We start from the raw sequence: 22,524 nt of genomic DNA on the forward strand, positions 1-22,524 counted from the left end.
CCATGTTTTTTCTCATACTACGTGTGCTGCATTCTGCAGCACACATGCAAAGAGGAACAAAACCTCCATGGATTGTTTCTGTGTAGGTGCCTCTTCCTGCATAAATCAGCCCTGCCAAAAAGTCAGACACCCTTGCACCATGGTACAAGGGTGCCTGCGTTGGTGCTAGTGGTATAGAAAAAAAAAGGAGAGAACAGAATGGGAGGCAGGAGTGTTATAGAGAAAAGCAGTAGAGTCAGGAGTTGTATGGAGCAGAGCAATAGAGTCAGGAGTAGTATAGAGAAGAACAGTGGAGTCAGGAGTGGGATAGAGAAGAGCAGTAGAGTCAGGAGTGGGATAGAGAAGAGCAGTAGAGTCAGGAGTAGTATAGAGCAGAGCAGTGGAGTCAGGAGTGGTAAAGAGAGGAGCAGTAGAGTCAGGAGTGGTATAAATATGAGCAGTGGAATCAGGAGTGGTATAGGGAAGAGCAGAAGAGTCAGGAGTGGTATTGATAAGAGCAGTGGAGTCATGAGTGGTATAGAAAAGAGACGTAGAGTGAAGCATGTGAAAGAGGAGCAGTTGAGAGAAGAATAAGAGAGCAAGGAGTAGAAGAAAGAATAGAAGAAGAAAGAACAGTAGAGTGAATAACAGTGGACTGATGAACTGTAGAGAGAAGATTGATGCTAGGAAACATGGTGAAATAAGGAGCGATTGAGAAAAGAGCTGTCGAAAAAATTCTGGACAGCGAGGAGCGCTAGAAAAGAGTGGTATAGAGAGGTCCAGTGGAGTCAGGAGTGGTACGTTGAAGTGAAGGGGTGAGGAGTGATAGAAAAAAGAGTGGCAAGAAATAGGAGATTAAGGGCCAGATGTAGCAAAGGGTTTTTCCCATTCTGTGTCAATCGGAAAAAGTGTTCATACATATGGCCTAAGGCACATGAGAGAGAACAGCAATAGAAAGAATAGGGTAGAGTGGAGATCAGTAGAGCTATCAGCAGTATGGAGATGAGTGTACATAGGACAGAAGTAAAATGAGGAGTGCTAGAGAAGAGCTGTAGACTGAGGAGTCACAGAGAAAATAGTGCGGGGGAAGACACATAGGAGCAGGAGAAGAGGGAGAAGGAGGATGATATGAGAGGGAGGAAAGGGGTTCTATATGAGGCACCTTAATGTAACCTACAAGAGATGGTAGTTTCAGCTGTGTGCAGTTTCTCTGAAGATATTGGAAGCTTTTTCCCTTTAGTTCCAAAGGAGTCAAGCAATCTATAAGGATAATTCAGTGTGATGATCTGTGAACAGCCTGTGGCAGTTGTGCTGTTAGCTCAAGATGGCTGTGTTTTTAGTTCAATCCTGTTGGTGTTTTACAGATGCACCACATCCGGGGACCTGCCCCAAAATACTAGCTGCGTGCAATCTGCCCCTGCCTCCCCCAAAGTGCCAAAGCGACACAGACTGTCCGAAGACTAAGAAGTGCTGCAGCCTCTGTGGGTTCAAATGTGTGTCTGTTGTGAGAGGTAAAGTATCTTCAAACAATCTACCATCTTGGGGGTCTGGAGTCAGTTACTAAGCTCTACTGCTTCCTCTCCACATACAGCACCCAAAAACCTTTGAGTGAGTTGTTGGGATTTAGAAGACCAACATTACAGAATACTACATGCGATAGCATAACACGACATGACATAGCATAACATAACATTACATAAGATAAATGACATGGCATAACATAACTTTATAATTCTATTGGCCTCACATAATGTGATTTCTTTCTCCTGCTGTTCTCATATTTTTCTTGCTTTGCACAATTTAAGGAGTATATATATGAGTGCACTTGAGCATGAATTAAAAACACAATTCAAAATTCTCGAGTATAAAGAACAAAAACGTTCTATTCCATATTGTCTTCCATTATTACACAGTGACAGTCAATACTGTGTAGTTATGATTCACACTACACTTTCCACAGAAAAATCTTTTTTTATTTGCCCATAAACGTGGCCTTTTTGGATGAGCGTGCGGCAAATTTGGCCTTTGCCTACTTCAGCGAGGTGAGGTCCAGGTTGTTACACTTCATGCGAACCTGTGCACATTAAAAAGGTTAAGGTGATAGGGAGTCAAAAAATGAGCTTTCCCATTTAGATCCCATTATACATTTTGCTCTCAGTTACAACAACTGAACCTATTCACACTTTGAAACTGGACATTTTCTGGGAAAGCATGCTCCTGTAAATCCTTTCAGTAGTTTTTGAGAGATTGACATTTAAAAAACATGCCAGTGAAATGGTTTGAAATTGTTTTGTATATATTAGCCATTTGAAATCACAATTTTGAAAAATGGTTTCTGTCAACTAAATTGCCTGGTAAAGGGTATAATTTTTCCCTGAAAGTTTGATAATCACAATTTTGTAAAAAATACAAAACAACAAACACGAAGCTGAGGAAAATTAATTTCTACAGAAATGGGAGGGCACTGTGAGACGTGCCACACTATACTCCAGGTGGGTGCTCAGGGCTCTCTGAAACAAGCATTTGCAATGCAACAGGGTCTTGCATTCCTCTGAGTGAGAGTTATTAGCAGTTGTTAACTCCTAACCGGATTTTTCTTGCCGCATTAAATGGAAAAAAAACGCACAATCAAGTTGCTTATAGTTCACTCGTAGTGAAACCTATCGGCAAAAGTGCAATTATCTACGTAACCATTAAAAGTGTAATTAACTTTGTAACAGGGTCGATGTTATGTGTAGTGTTCTCGACTCCTGCCAAGAGAGATCGCGCTGTGAAAAAAAAATTAAAAGTAGTCCATAAACCTGACGGGAAACAGCGAGCCTCGCATGTTTTCAGTACTTGGTCACTGCGCTCTAGGAGGGCCAGCCACCAGAAAAGGCATGACGTATGCGTGCCTTCCACTAATGAAAGCAAGCAGATTTTAACAGGCAAGCCCACGAACCAATGAAAGACACTGATGTGACATGGACGGGGCTCCAAGCCCTTTTCTAACTCCTAAATCGTCTCACAAGTGAAACGCATGAGCAAGCGCATGCGATGCAGGCTCGACCCTAACAAGAAAAACGAGATCACATTCAGGAAAAACTAATGCCCAAATTTAGGAAGGGCCTAGCGCCACCTAGTGTCACATTAGCATCATTGTTTGTGGTATGCGGAGGTAGATTGGCAAAAACGCTGTGCCCAATTTACAAGGTGGTGCAATGCACGCAATTGCACCACTTTGTAAATCTTTGCGCCACATTATGCCTCTGCCAGGCATAATGAATGCAAGGTGGGGGTGTTCCTCCATTAGGAGACCCAGAAAAGTGGGATTCCACTGCGCCATTTTTCTCGTAAATTTAATGACTGCTCAGTGCAGGCATTAAATTGAGGCACACAATTGTTTTATAATGGGCCTCTATGAACTTTAGAGGATTAGTGCCAATTAGAAATTATGATGCTATTGATCCTAACGTGCGCTGTATCATTAATATGGCGCACACATGGTGGCATTAAGGGGGCGCAATTGGCACAAGATAAGTGGCCCTTCATTTAATGAAGCACCACTTTTCCTAAATCTGGGCCTAGGTGCACTAGTGTAAAATTTTGATTTTCATACCCGGGCAGGTGCTGCAGGTCAGGCCAAAGATCAAACCTTCTGGGCAACTCATAGTGTGCTCATCAAAATGCAGTGATGAAAGGTCGATGGCAGGTGAATGACATACATTTAAAAAAACTAAAAAAAACCTATCAATTCACAGAAAAACACACAGTTAAAGGTTGCTTATGTTTCAGTGAATACAAAACCATGAAACCACTGAAATTTGCTATTTATGCTAAGCACTGCAGACACGCCATACCTCACACCATATTCCTTGTTGTACCCGTTTGCTGAGGGAGCTTGATTAAAAGCTTTTGGAAAAAAGCTTTTAATCAAGCTCCCTCAGTAAACGGGTACACTGGGTGTGGCACATGTTACAATGTGCATTGCCCACATTGCATGCAAAACTGGGGAATTTCAGGCATTTTAAAGGACTCTAATCACTGAAATACACCTGACCTGTCACTGTGTTTTCTTCAGTGAGTAACTAATGGAAGCCTCCCTTTAACACCTGTTCTGAGCGGGCATTAAACGTGTCAAAAACAATGACACATAGAAATCTCTTGACTTTCTTTGCAGAATTCTTTTGCCTCCGCTAACAGGGGAATGCCCCCTTTGCATACATCATGCCTGGTGCAGGCATAGTATTGCGCAAAAGGTAGCAAAGTGGTGCAATGCATGCATTGCACCATTTTGTAAATATGGCGCAGCGTTTTTGGCCTTCTAATGCCACATTAGTATAAAAAGAATGATGCTAATGTGGCATTAGAATGGTGCTAGGAGCTGCTAAATGTCCCTTAGACTTTTGGTCTAAGTTTACCTTTGTGAATCTGGACAATGGTGTGGTATCAGAACATAGCTCGCAGGTAGGGTTGCCACGTAGCTGGTTCTCACCTAAATCACCTAATGCCGGTATTTTTAACCCTTATCTATACACACATCAAACAGCACACACAAATAGAAAGCCTTTTTACATGTGCTAATGATCCCTGGCTAACTATTAAAGTAATCTTTCAGGCGCGCGTCTCCGGGTAGGTTTAGCGGCTGGGCAAGAGGAAGATATCAATGCATTCTCCATTTGTCTGAGAGCTACGCGTCCCTAGGATGCCTGGTTTCCACCTGGGATGGGCGGACTATTGGGTGCCTGACCGTGACGACTAATGACGTACAGTAAGTGACTTTTTCAGCACACACTGCACTCTCTTTTGTAGGAGAAGTGACGAACTCTGGTCCTGATGAAGCGCATGAGCGCGAAACATGTTGACCCCTTGGTGGAAGGATAGAGTATTTCTCTTCTTTCCCCGCATATAAGGAGTGACGGGGGTCATTATTTCCTCCAAAACACTCCTTCACTGATTTTAATCTTGGCCTGATAGCCAGTTTAGAACCATTAAATTCAACCTTTGGGTATACAGAGCCAATTTTAACACCACATAGCACTCTCCTTTTTTCCTTTTTTTGTCAGCACGTACTGCAGATACCTACGGATCTGCGTAACCACTTTTCAGTATAGAGTCACCACCATTGGGATGGTGACCCATCAGATATTGCAGTGCCGGTCTGGCGAGGAGCAAGCCCGATGATGATGCCTAGCGTCTTCATTGACGCATGAGGGCACTCCTGACAATATACCTTTACCCGGCGCCCTATCTGGACTTTTCCCTTCTTTTTGGAACAGTGTACTCTTTTATTTTTATTAGTGCCTATACAGGGAGAACGTACACTGGACCAGTAATCTCCCAGTCCCTCTCATTGCTTAACTATTAAAGTAAACAAAGGCAGAAAGTCATGTTGCAAGTGAATTCATACGCTGTTGTTTGCAGTCCTATTTGGTGTCACTTCCGGGTCTTTGGAGATTCTGAAAGCAACAACACTGCACTCAGGAAATTGTCTGGCGTGGGTATCATGCCTTAAATACAGAGATGTCATTTAGGGGTCACCAGGGGTGTATGTGAAAGTCATAATATATTCATCAATCCTTCATTCTCTCCATATGATTCTGTGAGAAATCGCAGAATTAGGCCAGACTCATCCTTTCACTAGATGTGTCCATTAATGGAACATCAAGATATATATATCATACCTAATCTACTATGAGGGAGACCCCGAAGTGCATAAGTGGCTCCCACCATAACTTACTTAAGTAGGATTGTCTACTTATGTATGTAACATAATTCCCTATTTTAGATGTCACGCCTTCTTATGCATGTGACTTGAAAGATAAAAAAATAATGATAAACAATCTCACTCACATGTATGCATGCCAAGTGCATAATGGGCACATCACACCTCACATGTATTCATTACACTGCCAACAAAAAAGTAATGGCACAAAACAGTGTTAAAAGATAAGGAATTCCATACATACAATGTGTTACTCTACTATCTTCCATACGACGGGTGTGTCTAACTGGGACTGTGATGAATGTCTGCTGTGATGTACACATATCTTTAGTTACGATGTTAGTAATTTCAACCAGGGCATAACACTGATAAGTCCTTCTCATTTTCTAAGCAATTCTGAGACTTATAGGATGCTTTTCCTACTGAAAATCTGTGGGTGAGGACATTGTGTAGTTCGCATGTGAAATCCACAGTTGATTACTTTGCATCATAAAGTCATGAAGTATCTCTGCAAATGTTGTTTTATTAACAGATAAGTCTGGTGTGTGCCCTACAGTTATATAAACCTGCATGATCATTCCTCTGCCCAGAACATGCAACAGTGACGGTGACTGTTTTGGGGTCAAAAAGTGCTGCCAGCATGGCTGTGGCTTTGGATGTACAGACCCTGTGACAGGTACAGTACTAGTACAAACCTGTCTATGAACAGGGCACAGATTCACTGCTCTGATCCCATTACAGCTTGTTAGATAATGTGATGTTCACACCATAGAGATCTCTTTGGAAACTCCAAGCTGAATACCAGTGGTCCATAATCTAACCTTAAATTTACAAAAGTTCTAAGAAATGTACTAAGTGTATGCCTAATTGTAGCCCCATTTTGGAGATCGCATGGACATCATACATGCTGTATTGCTCATTCTTAAACTGTACTCTTTACCATTCCAAAACAGTTATCAGTAGAAGCCCTGCATTGTATGTGGGGCTCTTGTTAGATGGAATCAGAAATGTTTCTTTATTTAACTACACAACTTGCATCTGGTGTACGATCCTTCTACAGCAATGAAAAGATCTGAACCACAGCAAAGAGTTGTACTAAGCAAGGCAGGGAGAAGGAAGAAACTGCCAAATTAAGCGACAGTGCCCAATCCTATATTACAGAATGAATCACATGGCAATCTACCCACTCATAAAGCAGTGATTCCTTCTCATAAACATGCAACTACCGGCAGAACTCACCTGAGATAAGAGAAACTGCTGAGCAAAAAAGTGACAGCCTCAATCCAGCCCCAATCTAGCCCGCAACGCAGGGCCATTGCACTCAGTCAGCAGTAGAGTTGAATTGCCATCGTAAGGATAGGCATCGATCATGTGATGCCCAACAGATAGAGCCATATTGACCTGTAAAGAAGCATCATCACTGATCCGTGCAACCTCATAAACTGGCAAGTGCCCCTGCAATAAAAAGAACAAAATATCTTGGAGGGAAATAAGAGAGAATTTTGGTCCAGCACACGTCTTCCCAGTCAATACTGTGCTTAGCAAACAAGAAGTGCTGTTCTGTAAAGAAGTCAGATTAGCCAGACTATGGTAAAAAGGTCCCTTCAGTTTCACAGGAGTAGCCTTTATAGGATGCACAGTACCTCACCCACCAATGCTGTATGCTTCAGTATCAGGTCATCAGCATTGTGGGGTCTATGGATCCCCAGACTACTCCTGGTCACAGGTTTATCCTCTTTGTCGGAGGGGAGCTCCAATAATCAACACAGCCGCCAGGGGGCTCTTCTACAGAGATCTTTTCCTGTCTGTTTGTCTGATGGTGTTCAGTCTGAAAACAGTCATTCTTTCGTGCTGTGAGTGCAGATCAGGGTGGTGCCAATCAATAAAATTTACACCCAAATCAATGTTATTCCGGGTGGATGTCCTTGTTAAGGTAAAAAGAAGTCTAACATCTGCGATGTGGACTGTCCCAGTGTTCAGTATGTAGACAAAATGTGTCCTAGAGGGTCAATGGCAATTCATCAGGACCATAATCAAAAACATCGAATCTACTATGGGGGACAACCCAAGGGGCAGAAATGGTGCCCTCTGTAAGTAACTTAAATGCAATTGTTTACTTATATATATATGACGTAATCCCCCATTTTGAGGGGTTACGTTGTTTTATGCATTGCACCTGAAAGCTAAAAATTACAACAAATAAACAACACATATTAAAAACCTGCAATATTGTTTTGTGCTTTAAAATCTGTACCGTGTCACCAAATTGCACGCACATGTGTGCATGCTGAGGTGGATATTTACAAGAAAGTGGTGCATCAGTCCTGATGTGCCACTCTTCTTGCTTCACCCTTGCCCCACCTAACGACACCATGGTTGTGCCTTATTTAGAATGCGGCGCACCCTGGCGGTCGTTAGCACAACATCGTCACAATTCTTGACACTGTAGCGGCGCTTTCCTGTACTAGCGTCAATAGCGACAATAGTGCAGCAAAGCAAAGGCAGACCCATGGGTCGGTCATTTGAATGCGTGCCTTGAGCAGGCATTAAAAATGACAGAAAAAATGGTGCAGTGAAATGATGTAAATTTCACTGCACCATTTTTTTGGGCCTTCCTGCACAGAAACACCCCCTTGCATACATTATGCTTGGCGCAGGCATAATGAGGCGCACGGGGTTAAAAAGTGGCGCAATGCATGCATTTCTCTACTTTGTAAATATGGCGCGGGGGAAAGGCAATGATGCTATGGCGGTGCTAAGGTAGCACAATGTACCCCTGAGTGTCATAGTGGGCACAGAACAGCACACTTAACACAATGACGAATGTGAACTCCTAATGGTACAGAGTCATGATGCAAGTGGTAAGGAAAATATATCAGTTGCGTACCCATTTCCCAAGTTTTTTTAGAGCCCCTGGGTACACATGGATGTAAACTCCCTTGCCGCTATAAGCGGATTATTACTGAAGGGTAATATAGAGGGAAATACTCTCTTGGCAGTTTGAGTTCTCTGATTCACTTATTTGCTAATTGTTAAGTCTTTGCTGAGTACCTGCCCACATCCAGAAACATGTTCCAGCGCATCTAGGGGTAGATTTATGGCAAGTGGTGCTGCTCTTTAGTACCCCCCTACCGCTACCCTGTGTGCACCATATTTAAAATACGTGGCACCATGGTGCAGAGTAGGGGGCAATAGCGTAATTTTTCAAGACGCTATTGATGTACTCTGCAGGAGTAGCGCCAAAATATTGGCCCTACCGCTGCAGAGTACATAGGGGACCATTATAAATAATAGAAGCCCCCTTTTACCGCCTGCTTTGAGCAGGCATTAAAAGTGCCGTACAAAATAACGCAAAGAAATCTCTTCGATTCTTTGGCCATTTTTCCGCCCCCTCCTAACAGGGGAAGGACCCCGTTGCGTACATTATGCCTGGCACAAGAATAATGCAGCACAAAGAGTTACAAATTGGCACAATGCATGCATTGCACCACTTTGTAAACAAGGAGCTACGATTTTGACCTTGTTGGGCCACATTAGTGTAAATAAAAATTACGCTATTGTGGTGCATGGTGGCGCTAGGGGATTATAAATATGCCCCCTACTATGTAACTCCATGCACTGAATTATAAAAACCTGTTCAGGTCTAAAAGGCAACAGGTTGGTATTTTTGAGTGCCATCATTGAAATTACAAGGGCCGTATGAAAATCCATTTTGGCATATTTATGCTGCTGTGATGTGACTAGAGTGCATTACTTTTCAAAAGTCGGAGGGTATGTGAGTTTCAAGTGCGATTGGAGTAACATAACAAATAAAATCTGCCCTCAGTATTATACATAAACATCAGTACATGTTGATGGCGTTCCAGCCTTGACCTGTAGACACTCCATCACCACCCACAGCCAAAGGCCATGCATGGCCAGGGGTTGGCTGCCACATGTGGTTGGGTGCAGGGCCTGCCCACAGGCCAGGCCCTATGGCCAACCTTTGCCATGCATAGTCTAATACTGTAGTTGGCCATCTGTGGGGAGGGTTGGGTGCTAGACCTGGCCCAGGCCAAAAGGTAGAGATGGGTCATACATGACAAAGGTAGTTAGATTTTAACTTAACATTTTTAAAAAACGTAGAAATGCTGTGAAAAAACACTACCATTTATAAACAATAAAACTCTAAAATACACCATATATACGTAAATGACATAAGTAAGACTTGCACCTCTGTGATGCGCTTCTCATGACCTCACAAATTACATCAATAATGGAATCTGAAATCTATGGCAGCAAAAGTTATATATATATATATATATATATATATATATATATATATATATATATATGTCAGTTACATATAACAGACACATTTCAGTTTTTTAGTTTTCAAATTGAGCTATCTCCCTCATTTGTTACTCCACATCGTGAAGTTCTCCTGTGAAATACAATTGGTGATATTTGTCTGCTGATAAATTTGCATCATCATCTCATTTGATTTGCCTGCAAATGTTTTACTTACTAATAAGCCTGCCATATGTCCTGCAGTAGGACTCATGTGTGACATATTTCCTCTGCCCAAATTTGCAACAGTGACACCTACTGTAAAGGGATACAGAAGTGCTGGCAGCAATCATGTGGTTATGGGTGTACAAACCCTGTGAGCAGAGGTACAGTACCAATCCAACCCTGTCTATAAACAAGGGCATAGATTAAGGGACATATTTATACTTGTTTTGCGCCGAATTTGGGTCATTTGTTTAATGCAAATTTGGTGCAAAACTGACTCGATATTTATACGTTGGCGCTAGACCCATCTAGCACCAAGGTTATGGAGTTAAAGTAATTTTTTGGACATTGAAACCTACCTTGCGTCAATGTGATGCAAGGTTGCATTCCTGCGCAAAAAATGACTCTATGGCCTTAGTGCCATATTTATCCCCTGTATTGAAATCATGCATGGGGGAGGAGGGGTCAAATAATGGTGCAAAGCTTGCTTTGCACCATTATTTAATGCGTGGGTCAGGGCAGGGGTTAGGGGCCCTGTGGGCCTATTTCCATGGTGGAACACCAGGAAATAAGCCCACAGGTGCCCTCCCCAGGCTCCAGGGACACCCCCACCCACACCAAAGGGACAGCAGAGGATGAGGACCCCATTCCAGGTAAGTATAGGTAAGTACAGCAAAGTTTTCTTTTTTAAAGTGCCATTGGTGGCCCTGAAATGGGCCCCCCAACATGGCATTGGGTGCCATGGCCATGACCGGGGGACCCTGGCCCACTGTGCTCGCCATTGGGGTGATGGGCATGACTCCTGTCTTTTCTAAGACATTACCGCCAAAATGTACACACCCACACAAGTCCACCACACCAAAGGTCAGTGATAAACTGGCGAAAACAAAACTGACACCGTCACACCAACAGAAATACGCCCACACTATCACGACCCACGAATCCACGCGGTGGTCTTCCAACCGTGGTATTCCATTGGCGGTACACACCGCTGCGCTCAAAATACACAAACATCTACAAAACACAGCCACATTGGACAATTCGAAATACACACACCTGATACACATACATACACCACTCCCACACACCCAATACAATATAAAACACACACCCACATCACCCACAAACCCCTACGCCCAAAATTTCTGAAAGAAGGCCAGAGAGAGATACTACAAACTACAACCAAGCATCCACAGGCACACAATACCATCACCCACATTACTTCCACGCACCTCACACAACACACCACTAAATATCATCCCACACATCACAACACACACCACCCCACACATCACCCACACCACCCCATGGCACCGCAAAGACACCCCAGGTTCTCTGAGGAGGAGCTCAGGGTCATGGTGGAGGAAATCGTCCGGGTAGAGTCACAGCTATTCGGATCACAGGTGCAGCACACCGACATTTCTAGGAAGATGGAGCTATGGCACAGAATAGTGGACAGGGTCAACACAGTGGGACAGCACCCATGAACAAGGGATGACATCAGGAAGAGGTGGAACGACCTACGGGGGAAGGTGCTTTCCGTCGTATCAAGACACCACCTGGTGGTTCAGAGGTCTGGCGGCGAACCCCCACCTCCTCCCCCACAACTAACAACATGGGAGGAGCAAGTCTTTGCTATTCTGCATCCTGAGGGCCTTGCTGGAGTAGATGGAGGAATGGACTCTGGTAAGGCAATTCTTCACTACTATATCCCCCACCCTATCTGCATGCCATCACATACCCCTACCTTTGCCCTCACCCCCATCACTCCAACTCCTCACAAATGTCCCAATATCACAAACCACACATCCCAACACCAAGCCCTGCATGCAACAACAAAGCATGGACACCCATCACCAAAGCATGGCCATTGCACATACCCATACACACCCCTAAACCATCATCACACAAGCTCCCACACAGGAATGCAAGCACTTGGGTACACAGGCACCCACCCATTGCACACCATGGAACACACAGATGCAATAATCATGCTTTTATACCCCTGCAGGACCCCTACCCAACGTCACCACACAGGAGTGTCCAGACATGTCCACACCACCAACAGAAGAGGCCCACAGTGATGACAGCAACTCTGTCCAACTGGATCTAGATGCCCAGCCCAGCACATCTGGGACCTCAGAACAGTTGGTTCCCCTCACTCTGGCACAGGCCACCACAGAGCTTCCCCCCTCTGGAAACACCAGCACAGCACCCACCCAGCGGGCCCATACCTCTGTCCCAAGGACACGTCAAGCAGCAGTGTGTCCACCACTAAAGGGAACCCAGGCTAACCCACCACCCCAACAGCAACAGGGACCTGGGGGCAGTGGCAGTGGGCACACGGTCCAAGGGACAGAGGCCCAGGGGAACAGGGGAACTGAGAGGGCTGCTGTGCGACAGGGGGAGGACAGGCCCAGGGAACCGACTCTCCACGAGGCCCTCTCCAACATCCTGGGAGCCTACCATCACTCCCAGGAGACAATGGCAACGATACTGGCCAAGTTCCAGGAGACCCAGCGGCTGAAGGAGGAGCAGTATTCGGGCTTCAGGGAGGAACTCAGATATATCAATTCCACCCTGGGCACCATTGTAGGGGTGCTGAGGGAAGTCCTCAACACCAGGAGGGACACTGTGGTACAACAAGGGGCCCCTGACACTTGCCAGGACGATGAACTGCCCACCACTTCCGCCGGCTCTAGTGGACAGGAGGCACTGCCACAGGACCACCACACCAGCACCCCACCCCCTGCAGAGGAAGAACCACCCCGCAAATCGTCCCTGAGATCCAGGACAAAAACAGAGAACGATGCCAAGACCCCCGCCAAGAAATGAGACCACCCTGAATGTCATCCCCCTGTCCCACTTTGTAACCCTGTCCATCCATCAACTGCCCCAGCTCCACTTCCTATGCCCCTTTGGACAATGCACCTGTGAGACCAATAGACTGGACTCTGCCATGGACATTCCTCCACCATCACCCCTCACCATTTTACAACACCCTCCAATATTTAGCACTTAAATAAACACCCTTAAAGCACAAAACAATCTGGTGTTTGTGATTTCGAAATGTTTTATTAGCAATTACAGTGACAAAATGCTCTTTCAATAGTAATGTCAACATACCTATGTCACACAGTTATAGTCCATGAGGAAACAAAGCAGATGTCACACAGTGGGACCCACATCACTGAAATCGTAAGGGAAAGTGACAACTCAGTGACCATACACTGGGTGAAAGGGACAGACAGTAGAGAGGTAGTAGTGATAAAGTACATGTAGTAGGCAGGTTTGTATTCTTACCTGTGTCTCACTGGAAGTATTGCAGGATCACAGAGTCCCTGTTGTCGACGTCATCTTCTTCTGCTTCCTCATCTTCGCTGTCCACAGGCTCCACAGCTGCCACAACACCTCCATTTGGACCATCCTCCTGCAGAAAAGGCACCTGTCATCCCAAAGCTAAGTTGTGAAGCATACAGCAGGCCACGATGATCTGGCACACCTTCTTTGGTGAGTAGAATAGGGAACCACCTGTCATATGGAGGCAGCGGAACCTGGCCTTCAGGAGGCCAAAGGTCCTCTCTATAACCCTCCTAGTTCGCCCATGTGCCTCACTGTAGCGTTCCTCTTCCCTTGTCCTGGGATTCCTCACTGGGGTCAGTAGCCATGACAGGTTGGGGTAGCCAGAGTCACCTGCAAACTGTTAGACACACACTAACCTTTAGGGATATCCCCAGACTCAGACAAATATTCCCAACGATTTTGTTCCAGGTGCTCCCCTAATAGCCACACACGGTGCCTCTGGAGTTGCCCCATCACATAAGGGATGCTGCTATTCCGCAGGATGTAAGTGTCATGCACTGAGCCACGGAATTTGGCATTAACATGGGAGATGTACTGGTCGGCCAAACACACCATCTGCACATTCATCGAATGGTAACTCTTCCGGTTTCTGTACACCTGTTCACTCCTGCGGGGGGGGACCAAGGCCACATGTGTCACATCAATGGCACCTATGATGTTGGGGATATGTCCCAGGGCATAGAAATCACCTTTCACTGTAGGCAAATCCTCCACCTGAGGGAAAACGGTGTAGCTCCGCATGTTTTTCAGCAGGGGAGACAACACTCTGGACAATACGTTGGAAAACATAGGCTGGGACATCGCTGATGCTATGGCCACTGTTGTTTGAAATGACCCACTTGCAAGGAAATGGAGTACTGACAGCACTTGCACTTGAGGGGGGATTCCTGTAGGATGGCGGATAGCTGACATCAGGTCCGGCTCCAACTGGGCACACAATTCCAGGATTGTGGTACGATCAAACCTGTAGGTGATGATTACATGCCTTTCCTCCATTGTCGACAAGTCCACCAGTAGTCTGTACACCGGAGGATGCCGCCATCTCCTCACGTTTCCCAGCGGACGGTGCCTATGAAGAACATCAGCGAGCACAGAGTCAACCAACTCAGAGGTACGTAAACACAGCTTACTCAGAAAACCATTCATAACCCGATTTATGCCTGTATGAGTGTTGAGCTGAGGCCTAGGTATGTGTGACGCAGTTATAATTCAAGCCATTTGGGCCCCTGAAATGGCGGCTGCCTGACCTGTAAAGTGGGACAATGGGATGTGAGGTAACTGCGCTGGCGTTGTACACCGCCACGGTAGGCGGTTGAAGACCGCAGCGCAATTCTGCATTGGTTAACATTGGACCCTATGGGTCCCAGGAGCCAATGACGATGTACGCCGGCAGTGACGGTACGCACCGCCGCGGACGTGACCGCCATTTTCTATCTGTTCAATCACTCGATACCTGATCTTTGACAGGAGAGGACCTACACTGCAAGTGCTGCTGTGACCTCAGTCTGGAAGAGACAATGGCTAGTGCGTCTGGGGAAAGGGCCCCTGCCTTCACCACGGAGGAGTTGGAGAAACTCGTGGATGGGGTCCTCCCCCAGTACATGCTACTCTAAGGTCCTCCAGACAAACAGGTAAGTAAACTGGGAGCATGCTGTATGGGCAATGCCTGTGTGGAGTGTGGTGGATGAAAGAGAGGGGGGGTGAGAATGAGGCATGCATGAAACGAAGGTGAGTGCATGTGCAACAAGGCAAGGGTAGGGATGCGGGCCAATGACTGTGACGGTGCAGTTGGTAATAACTTCTCTTTTTCCCCTGTACAATTCCTGTAGGTCAGCGCCCACCAGAAGAAGGATATTTAGCGTGCCATCGCCAAGGACGTCCGGACCCTGGGGGTCTATCACAGATGGAGCACCCACTGCCATAAAAGATGGGAGGGGATTCGCCGCTGGAGCAAGAAGACGGCGGAGGCCCAGCTTGGGATGGCCTCCCAACGTGGGAGGGGTGCCCGTCGCACCATGACCCCCTGATGTTCAGGATCCTGGTGGTGGCGTACCCAGAGTTGGATGGGTGCTTGAGGGCATCACAGCAGCAACAAGAGGGTGAGTACACTCTCATTCTGCTGATTCAGCGCGCAGTGGAGATGTCTGTGTGGGGGAGGTGGGCTGTGGGTTTCCCTAGGCCAGGGCGAGTGTGCTATTAAGTCCCCTTTTTCATGCAGAACCTGTGGCACCTTCCCCACCTGGGTACAGTGCCAATTACACCTAGTCCGGCTCCTGTGACATCCATGTGTGCAGATATCGGCCATAGCCTTGTAGGCCATTTATCAGGCATTGAATAGTGGACCCCAAATGTGCGGCGTAGTGCAGGGGGCTTCTGTGTCTGTCGTGTCCGCCAACGGTAGCGGTAATACATGCACTCACCTTGTTTTTCTTCTGTCTCCCCCCCCCTTTTGTGGTCTCCCTGTACATGTGTGCATTAGCATCATCAGGCAGAGGAGCAGTGGCACCGGAGCAGGAGGGAGCTGCATCCCACATGGCCCTGCATGGTGACACTACGGACTCTGAGTTCACCAGTGGGACGGAGGGCGAGGGGAGCTCCACGGCGGGGACAGGAGCTGACACCAGCGAAACGGACTCGTCCTCTGATGGGAGCTCCCTTGTAGTGGCGGCCCCATCTGTGCCCCCAGCATCTACAGGAACAGCCGCCATCCCCCCTCCAGCACCGCCCTTCCAGCAGCCCCTCAGTCTTTGCCCCGTGGCCGCTCACCCAGGAGGGTGGGCATCTCCTTTGCCCCAGGCACCTCAGCCCCTGCCCCAGTCAGCCCTACTGCCCTCAGTGAGGAGGTCATTGACCTCCTCAGGTACCTCACTGTTGGACAGTCTACCATTTTGAATGCCATCCAGGGTGTAGAGAGACAGTTGCAACAAAGCAATGCATTCCTGGAGGGCATTCATTCTGGTCAGGCAGCCCTTCAGCAAGCTTTTCAGGCTCTGGCCTCAGCACTAATGGCAGCCATTGTCCCTGTCTCTAGCCTCCCCCCTCCAACTTCCTCCACAAAGACCCAATCCCCTGTACCTCAGCCTACCCCAAACACACCATCAGACCAGCATGCACACACCTCAGCACACAAGGGAAGCTCTGGCAAACATAAGCACCACACATCCCAGAGGCACTCACGCAAGCATCACACACATGCAGACATACCAACATCCACTGCCTCCACTGTGTCCCCCTCCTCCTCGTCTCCCTTCTCCCTCCCTGTCTCTTCTCACACCTGCATGCACTATATCTACAGCCACTACGTCCATCACCAGCACACCCACACCAGCACCCCGCTCACGTGCAGTCACCACCCCCACTACCATTCACACATCCCCTGTGTCCTCTCCCAGTGTGTCTGTGACGCCACCTCCCGAGGTACACAAACGCAGGCACACACCCACCCAACATCCATCCACCTCACGACAGCCTCCAGCGCATGCACCTTCACCCAAAGTCACCAAACATACACCTCCTATAACCACAACCTCTTACTCCACTCCCAAACCCCCTCCAGCTACCCGTCCCAGTGTTCCTAAGAAACTTTTCATGCGCACCCTTGACCTCTTTCCCTCACCTCCCCCACCCCGTCAGTCTCCTAGGGACCGACTCTCCAGGTCCCAACCTAGCACCTCAGCCACAACATCTCCGGGACCAGTGGTGCCAGTAGTCACCGGATTCTGGAGTCCACCAGACAGCAGGGCACCCAGTGTGGCAAGGAGCCACAGCACGGACAGTCCCCCACCTGTCAAGCATCAAAAGGTGGCCAGTGCCCGGCAGGAGAGTGGGAACACAACAGCCAGCAAAGCCGCTCCCAGGGGCACAGGTGGGAGTGTGGAGTCAGCAGCAACACCTTCCAAGGTGGGGGAGGGGCCCAAGAAATCCGCAAATTCTGGGAGGATCACCACTGTGGAGAAGACTACCAGCAGCCCCGCTGGGCCAGACAGAACCGCCATCAGCCCCGCTGGGCCAGAGAGGACCGCCAGCAAGAGCCCCGCTGGGCCAGACAGAACCGCCAGCAGCTGAACCGCTGGCCCAGACAGAACTGCCAGCAGCTGAACTGCTGGGCCAGACAGAACCGCCAGCAGCTGAACCGCTGCCAAAGACAGGACCGCCACATGCACCGCTGCCAAAGACAGGACCGCCACAAGCACCGCTGCCAAAGACAGGACCGCCACCTGCACCGCTGCCAAAGACAGGACCGCCACAAGCACCGTTGCCAAAGACAGGACCGCCACATGCACCGCTGCCAAAGACAGGACCGCCACAAGCACCGATGCCAAAGACAGGACCGCCACATGCACCGCTGCCAAAGACAGGACCGCCACATGCAGGATGAAGCACTCTGGACACCACGCCCCCTCCAGAACCAGTGGAGTATCACACCCACTACCTCTGTCCTTGGCAGGATGAAGCACTCTGGGCATCAAGCCCCCGCCTGAACCAGTGGAGAAAGGCATCCACTACCTCTGTCCTTGGCAGGATGAAGCACTCTGGGCACCAAGCCCCCTCCAGAACCAGTGGAGAAAGGCATCCACTGCCTCTGTCCTTGGCAGGATGAAGCACTCTGGGCACCAAGCCCCCTCCAGAACCAGTGGAGACTGTTATCCACTTCAGAGACTGTGGCTTTGCACTCCCCATGATATAGCAGTGTGCAACCCACCCACTGTAGTGACTTGAGAGACTGTGGCTTTGCACTCCCCAGGATGTAGCAGTGGGCAAACCACCCACTGTAGAGACTTGAGAGACTGTGGCTTTGCACTCCCCAGAATAAAGCAGTGTGCAACCCACCCACTGTAGAGACTTGAGAGACTGTGGCTTTGCACTCCCCAGGATAGAGCAGTGGGCAACCCACCCACTGTAGAGACTTGAGAGACTGTGGCTTTGCACTCCCCAGGATTGCACAGTGGGCAAACCACCCACTGTAGAGACTTGAGAGACTGTGGCTTTGCACTCCCCAGGATATAGCAGTGGGCAACCCACCCACTGTAGAGACTTGAGAGACTGTGGCTTTGCACTCCCCAGGATTGAACAGTGGGCATGGGGCCCCCTCGTGGATTTGGCGTCGTGCACTCAACCGGCTGAGGTGCCACCCCTTTCCCTTCCCCCTGAGGTGCCTGTTTTATTTCAATCTGATGCCCCTGCAGTGTTCTCTCCGTCACGTTCGGATATCTTGTGTGGGCCTCGCCCATACAGTGTGGGCCCAGTGGTCCACGGACTTTAATGGTGGAATACCCTGGACTAATATTCTTGGTGTAAATATTTGTAAATAGTGTATGTATTTTATTTGACTACTGAATTTTAATATATTGCAATCGTTCATCTCATTTCCTTTTGTCTTTGCATTCTTCCGGTGGATTGGGGGGTGTAACTGTAATGTATCATGATGTATTTGTGTGTGTGTTGTAGTGGGTGAAGGTGGGGGTTTTGCGTGTGTGTGTTCTGTTTTTTCCCTCCCCCCTCCCCTGTGTCGTAGGTGCAGTACTCACTGTGGTCTTTTGCGCCGGCGTTCGTGCTCCTGGTAGAGGAGCAAGAAGATGAAGGCTGGGAATATGTGATGGTCTGGTTCCATGGCGTCCTGGTTCCTCGTGGGGTGTGCAGAGGTGAGTTTTTTCCCTTCGGAGTCCTGTTTCCGCCGTGTTTTTGTTTGCAGTGAATCCACCCCGGAAAAGGTGGCGGATTGGCCTGATGTAATACTGTGGGTGGTACATTGTCTCCCACCTGTCTGTTGGCGGTGACCGCCATGCTGTTTGTTTGTACTGCCGTGGCGGTCGGAGTGTAAAAGTGGCTGTCTTTGTTGGCGGTTTCCGCCACGGTTGTAATTACAAAATTTTAGAACACCGGCCTGTTGGCGGTCTTACCGCCACTTTAACACCGACCACCAGGGTTGTAATGACCACCATAACCTTTCCACATGTGTGTTAGAAATTGTTTTTTTTGGTTGGCAGTCAGGTTATCCCCTGTCCAAGAAATGACCCTCACTCTGGTCAGGGTAAAAGAGAATCACCCTCAGTTAACCCCTGCTCACCCCCTTGGTAGCTAGCACGAGCAGGCAGGCTTAACTTCAGAAGCAATGTGTGAAGTATTTGTACCAACACACACACTAATACAATGAAAACACTACAAAATAACACAACACAGGTTTAGAAAAATAGTTAATATTTATCTGAACAAAACAAGACCAAATAGGATAACATCCACAACATACAGTTAAAAAATATTAATTTACCACTTAATAGCATGAAAACAGTGCCTTGAGGCACAAATACTGCAAGTTGGTATTATGCGATGTCGTGATGGAGTTGTTTCCTACAATGCAACGCCAATGGCGTAGTTTATGGAGTCGTTCGACCTCCAAGTACAGTACCTTAAGAAACAAGTAGAAAACAGGCTGATGCACGGAGTTGGGGAGAGCGGCATCGCTGGGTCTGATGCTGCATCAGTTATGGTGCCACGGGACAGAAGGACAGAGGCGTCACGCAGCGGCGTCGGGCCCTCACTACAGGGCAGTTTAGGTGAAGCGGTATCAGATGCGAAGTCGGTCCCTTTGTTCTGACAGATGCAAAGTCCGGCGGAGTCACGATGCTGCGGGGCAACCTCACCGGGTTGTGATGATGTCACAGGGCTGCAGGCGCGGCAATGGCATTGGGCCGTTATGGATGTTGGACTTACGACACGCCAGTGTCAGCGAAGTCGGGAGGGATCAGCAGCTGCAGCGATGTGAAGCCTACAGTGTTGTCGGACTTCTACAAGGTCAATAGCCTTGGGACAGGTGGTGTTGTAGTTCCGGGGTAGTGGCATCAGCTTACTGGGTCATCAGCATCGCACTCAGTGAGGTCCACGGCTTCGGGGCAAGCAGCGTCATGGTTCCAGACAGCAGCATCCTTTGCGAAGTCGCACAGCATCGTCCAACGTCGTTAGACTGGTTTTTGTCCAGGAATTCACTTCCAGGGGTCCAGGAACTGGAATGGCACCCTCTTGCAAGCTAGAGTCCACAGCAAGTAGACTCTGGTCTGGCTGGTGAAGCCTTTGCTGTCCCTGAGGATTCAAAACAGGAGGCAAGCTCTAATCCAAGCCATTAGTTACTTTTCAAGCAGGAATATACCACAAGGTCCAGTCTCCGTCCCCTTGCACAGGCAGAAGCAGCAACTGCAGGATAGCCCAACACAGCATAGTCAAAGGCCAGGGCAGCACTTCTCCTCAGCTCTTCAGCTCTTCTCCAGGCAGAGGTTCCTCTTGAATCCTTGAAGTAATCTAATTTTCAGGGGTTTTGGGTCCACTACTTATACTCCTTTCTGCCTTTGAAGTAGGTAAACTTCAAAGAAAAGTCTCTCTTGTTTGAAAGCTCCTGCCTTGCCCAGGCTAGGCCCCAGACACACACTAGGGGGTTGGAGACTGCATTGTGTGAGGGCAGGCCCAGCCCTTTCAGGTGTAAGTGACCACTCCTCCCCTCCCCTGAGCACAGATGGCCCATCAGGATATGCAGGCTACACCCCAGCTCTCTTTGTGTCACTGTCTAGAGAGAAGTGCCAACAGCCCATCTGTCAAACTGACCCAGACAGGGAATCCACAAACAAGCAGAGTCACAGAACGGTTTAAATAAGAAAATGCCTACTTTCTAAAAGTGGCATTTTCAAACACACAATCTAAAAACCAACTTTACTAAAATATGTATTTTTAAATTGTGAGTTCAGAGACCGCAAACTACACATTTCTATCTGCTCCTAAAGGGAATTTGAGCTTTAATAAAATTTAAAGCTAGCCCCTATGTTAATCTATGAGAGAGATAGGCAGTGAAAACCGAATTTGGCAGTATTTCACTGTCAGGACATGTAAAACACATAGGTACATTCCCACCTTTAACATACACTGCACCTGCCCATGGGGCTACCTAGAGCCTCCCTTAGGGGTGCCTTGCATATATAAATAGGGACGGTTTAGGCTTGGCAAGTGGATACACTTGCCAAATCGAATTGGCAGTTTAAAACTGCAAACAAAGACACTGCAGTACAGGTCTGAGCCATGTTTACAGGGCTACTAATTTGGGTGGCACAACCAGTGCTGCATGCCCACTAGTAGCATTTGATTTACAGGCCCTGGACACCTCTAGTGCACTGTACTAGGGACTTACTAGTAAATCAAATATGCCAATAATGGAAATCCAATTACACATACATTTCACATAGGAGCACTTGCACTTTAGCACTGGATAGCAGTGGTAAAGTGCCCAGAGTATCAAAGACAGCAAAAACAGAGTCCAGCACACATCAACAACTTGAGGAACAGAGGCAAAAAGTTAGGGGGGACCACACCAAGGATGCCAAGTCTAACAATGTGCAACATGGAGTTGGCCCCAGGGCCCAGCCTGATGTAGACCTCATTGCCAGCCCCTCATTGTTAAACAACCCTACCTGAATGCTCAACCTCCCACAGACTCTAAAACCACACTTTACTTTTTTTAACGTTTTTTTATTAGTACTGTTGCACTCCCATTGTAGCTCAGAGTCGTCTGGGCTATCTGCTGCAGGAGTCCCACATGACCCCAAGGGGTTCTTGTGGACTTCTGCAGGAGCTTTTGACTGCTCCTTCAAAGCTCTTCAGTGCATCAGGACCACTGAGTCCATAGTACCAAGTAGGCTAATGAGGAAAAAGACCTTCACAGATTTCTATGTTGTGGTCCCACCGGACTCCTATGGGACCAACCGTACTGATATCTTTACATTTTGAACTCAAAAACATCTGAGCACATTTTCTCAAAATCATGAAAATATCATACTTTCTGGGTTAATATCTTTATATAGTCGCCACTAGGTAGTTATAGTTAGGACCATGTTTCCATAGAACTAGAGCTATTTAAGGAAAACAAAAACTATAGATATCTAGGGATGCAGCTCCTCCACAAATCTACTGCAGGTCAATCCACAGATCCACCCACCACAGGAAGA

The 22,524-nt window shown here is 47.7% G+C and overlaps 1 protein-coding gene across 1 annotated transcript in view; it reads left to right on the forward strand.

Moving 5' to 3' along the window:
* The window catches only part of LOC138295328 (uncharacterized), a 298,639-nt gene that overhangs the window by 212,182 nt on the left and 63,933 nt on the right, over nt 1-22,524 (forward strand). Inside the window, exon 12 of the mRNA XM_069233552.1 lies at nt 1,344-1,490. Within this exon, the coding sequence (XP_069089653.1) occupies nt 1,344-1,490 (147 nt within the window). The remainder of the gene's footprint in view (nt 1-1,343; nt 1,491-22,524) is intronic.

The sequence above is a fragment of the Pleurodeles waltl genome, chromosome 5, assembly GCF_031143425.1.
Source record: "Pleurodeles waltl isolate 20211129_DDA chromosome 5, aPleWal1.hap1.20221129, whole genome shotgun sequence".
Taxonomy (NCBI): domain Eukaryota; kingdom Metazoa; phylum Chordata; class Amphibia; order Caudata; family Salamandridae; genus Pleurodeles; species Pleurodeles waltl.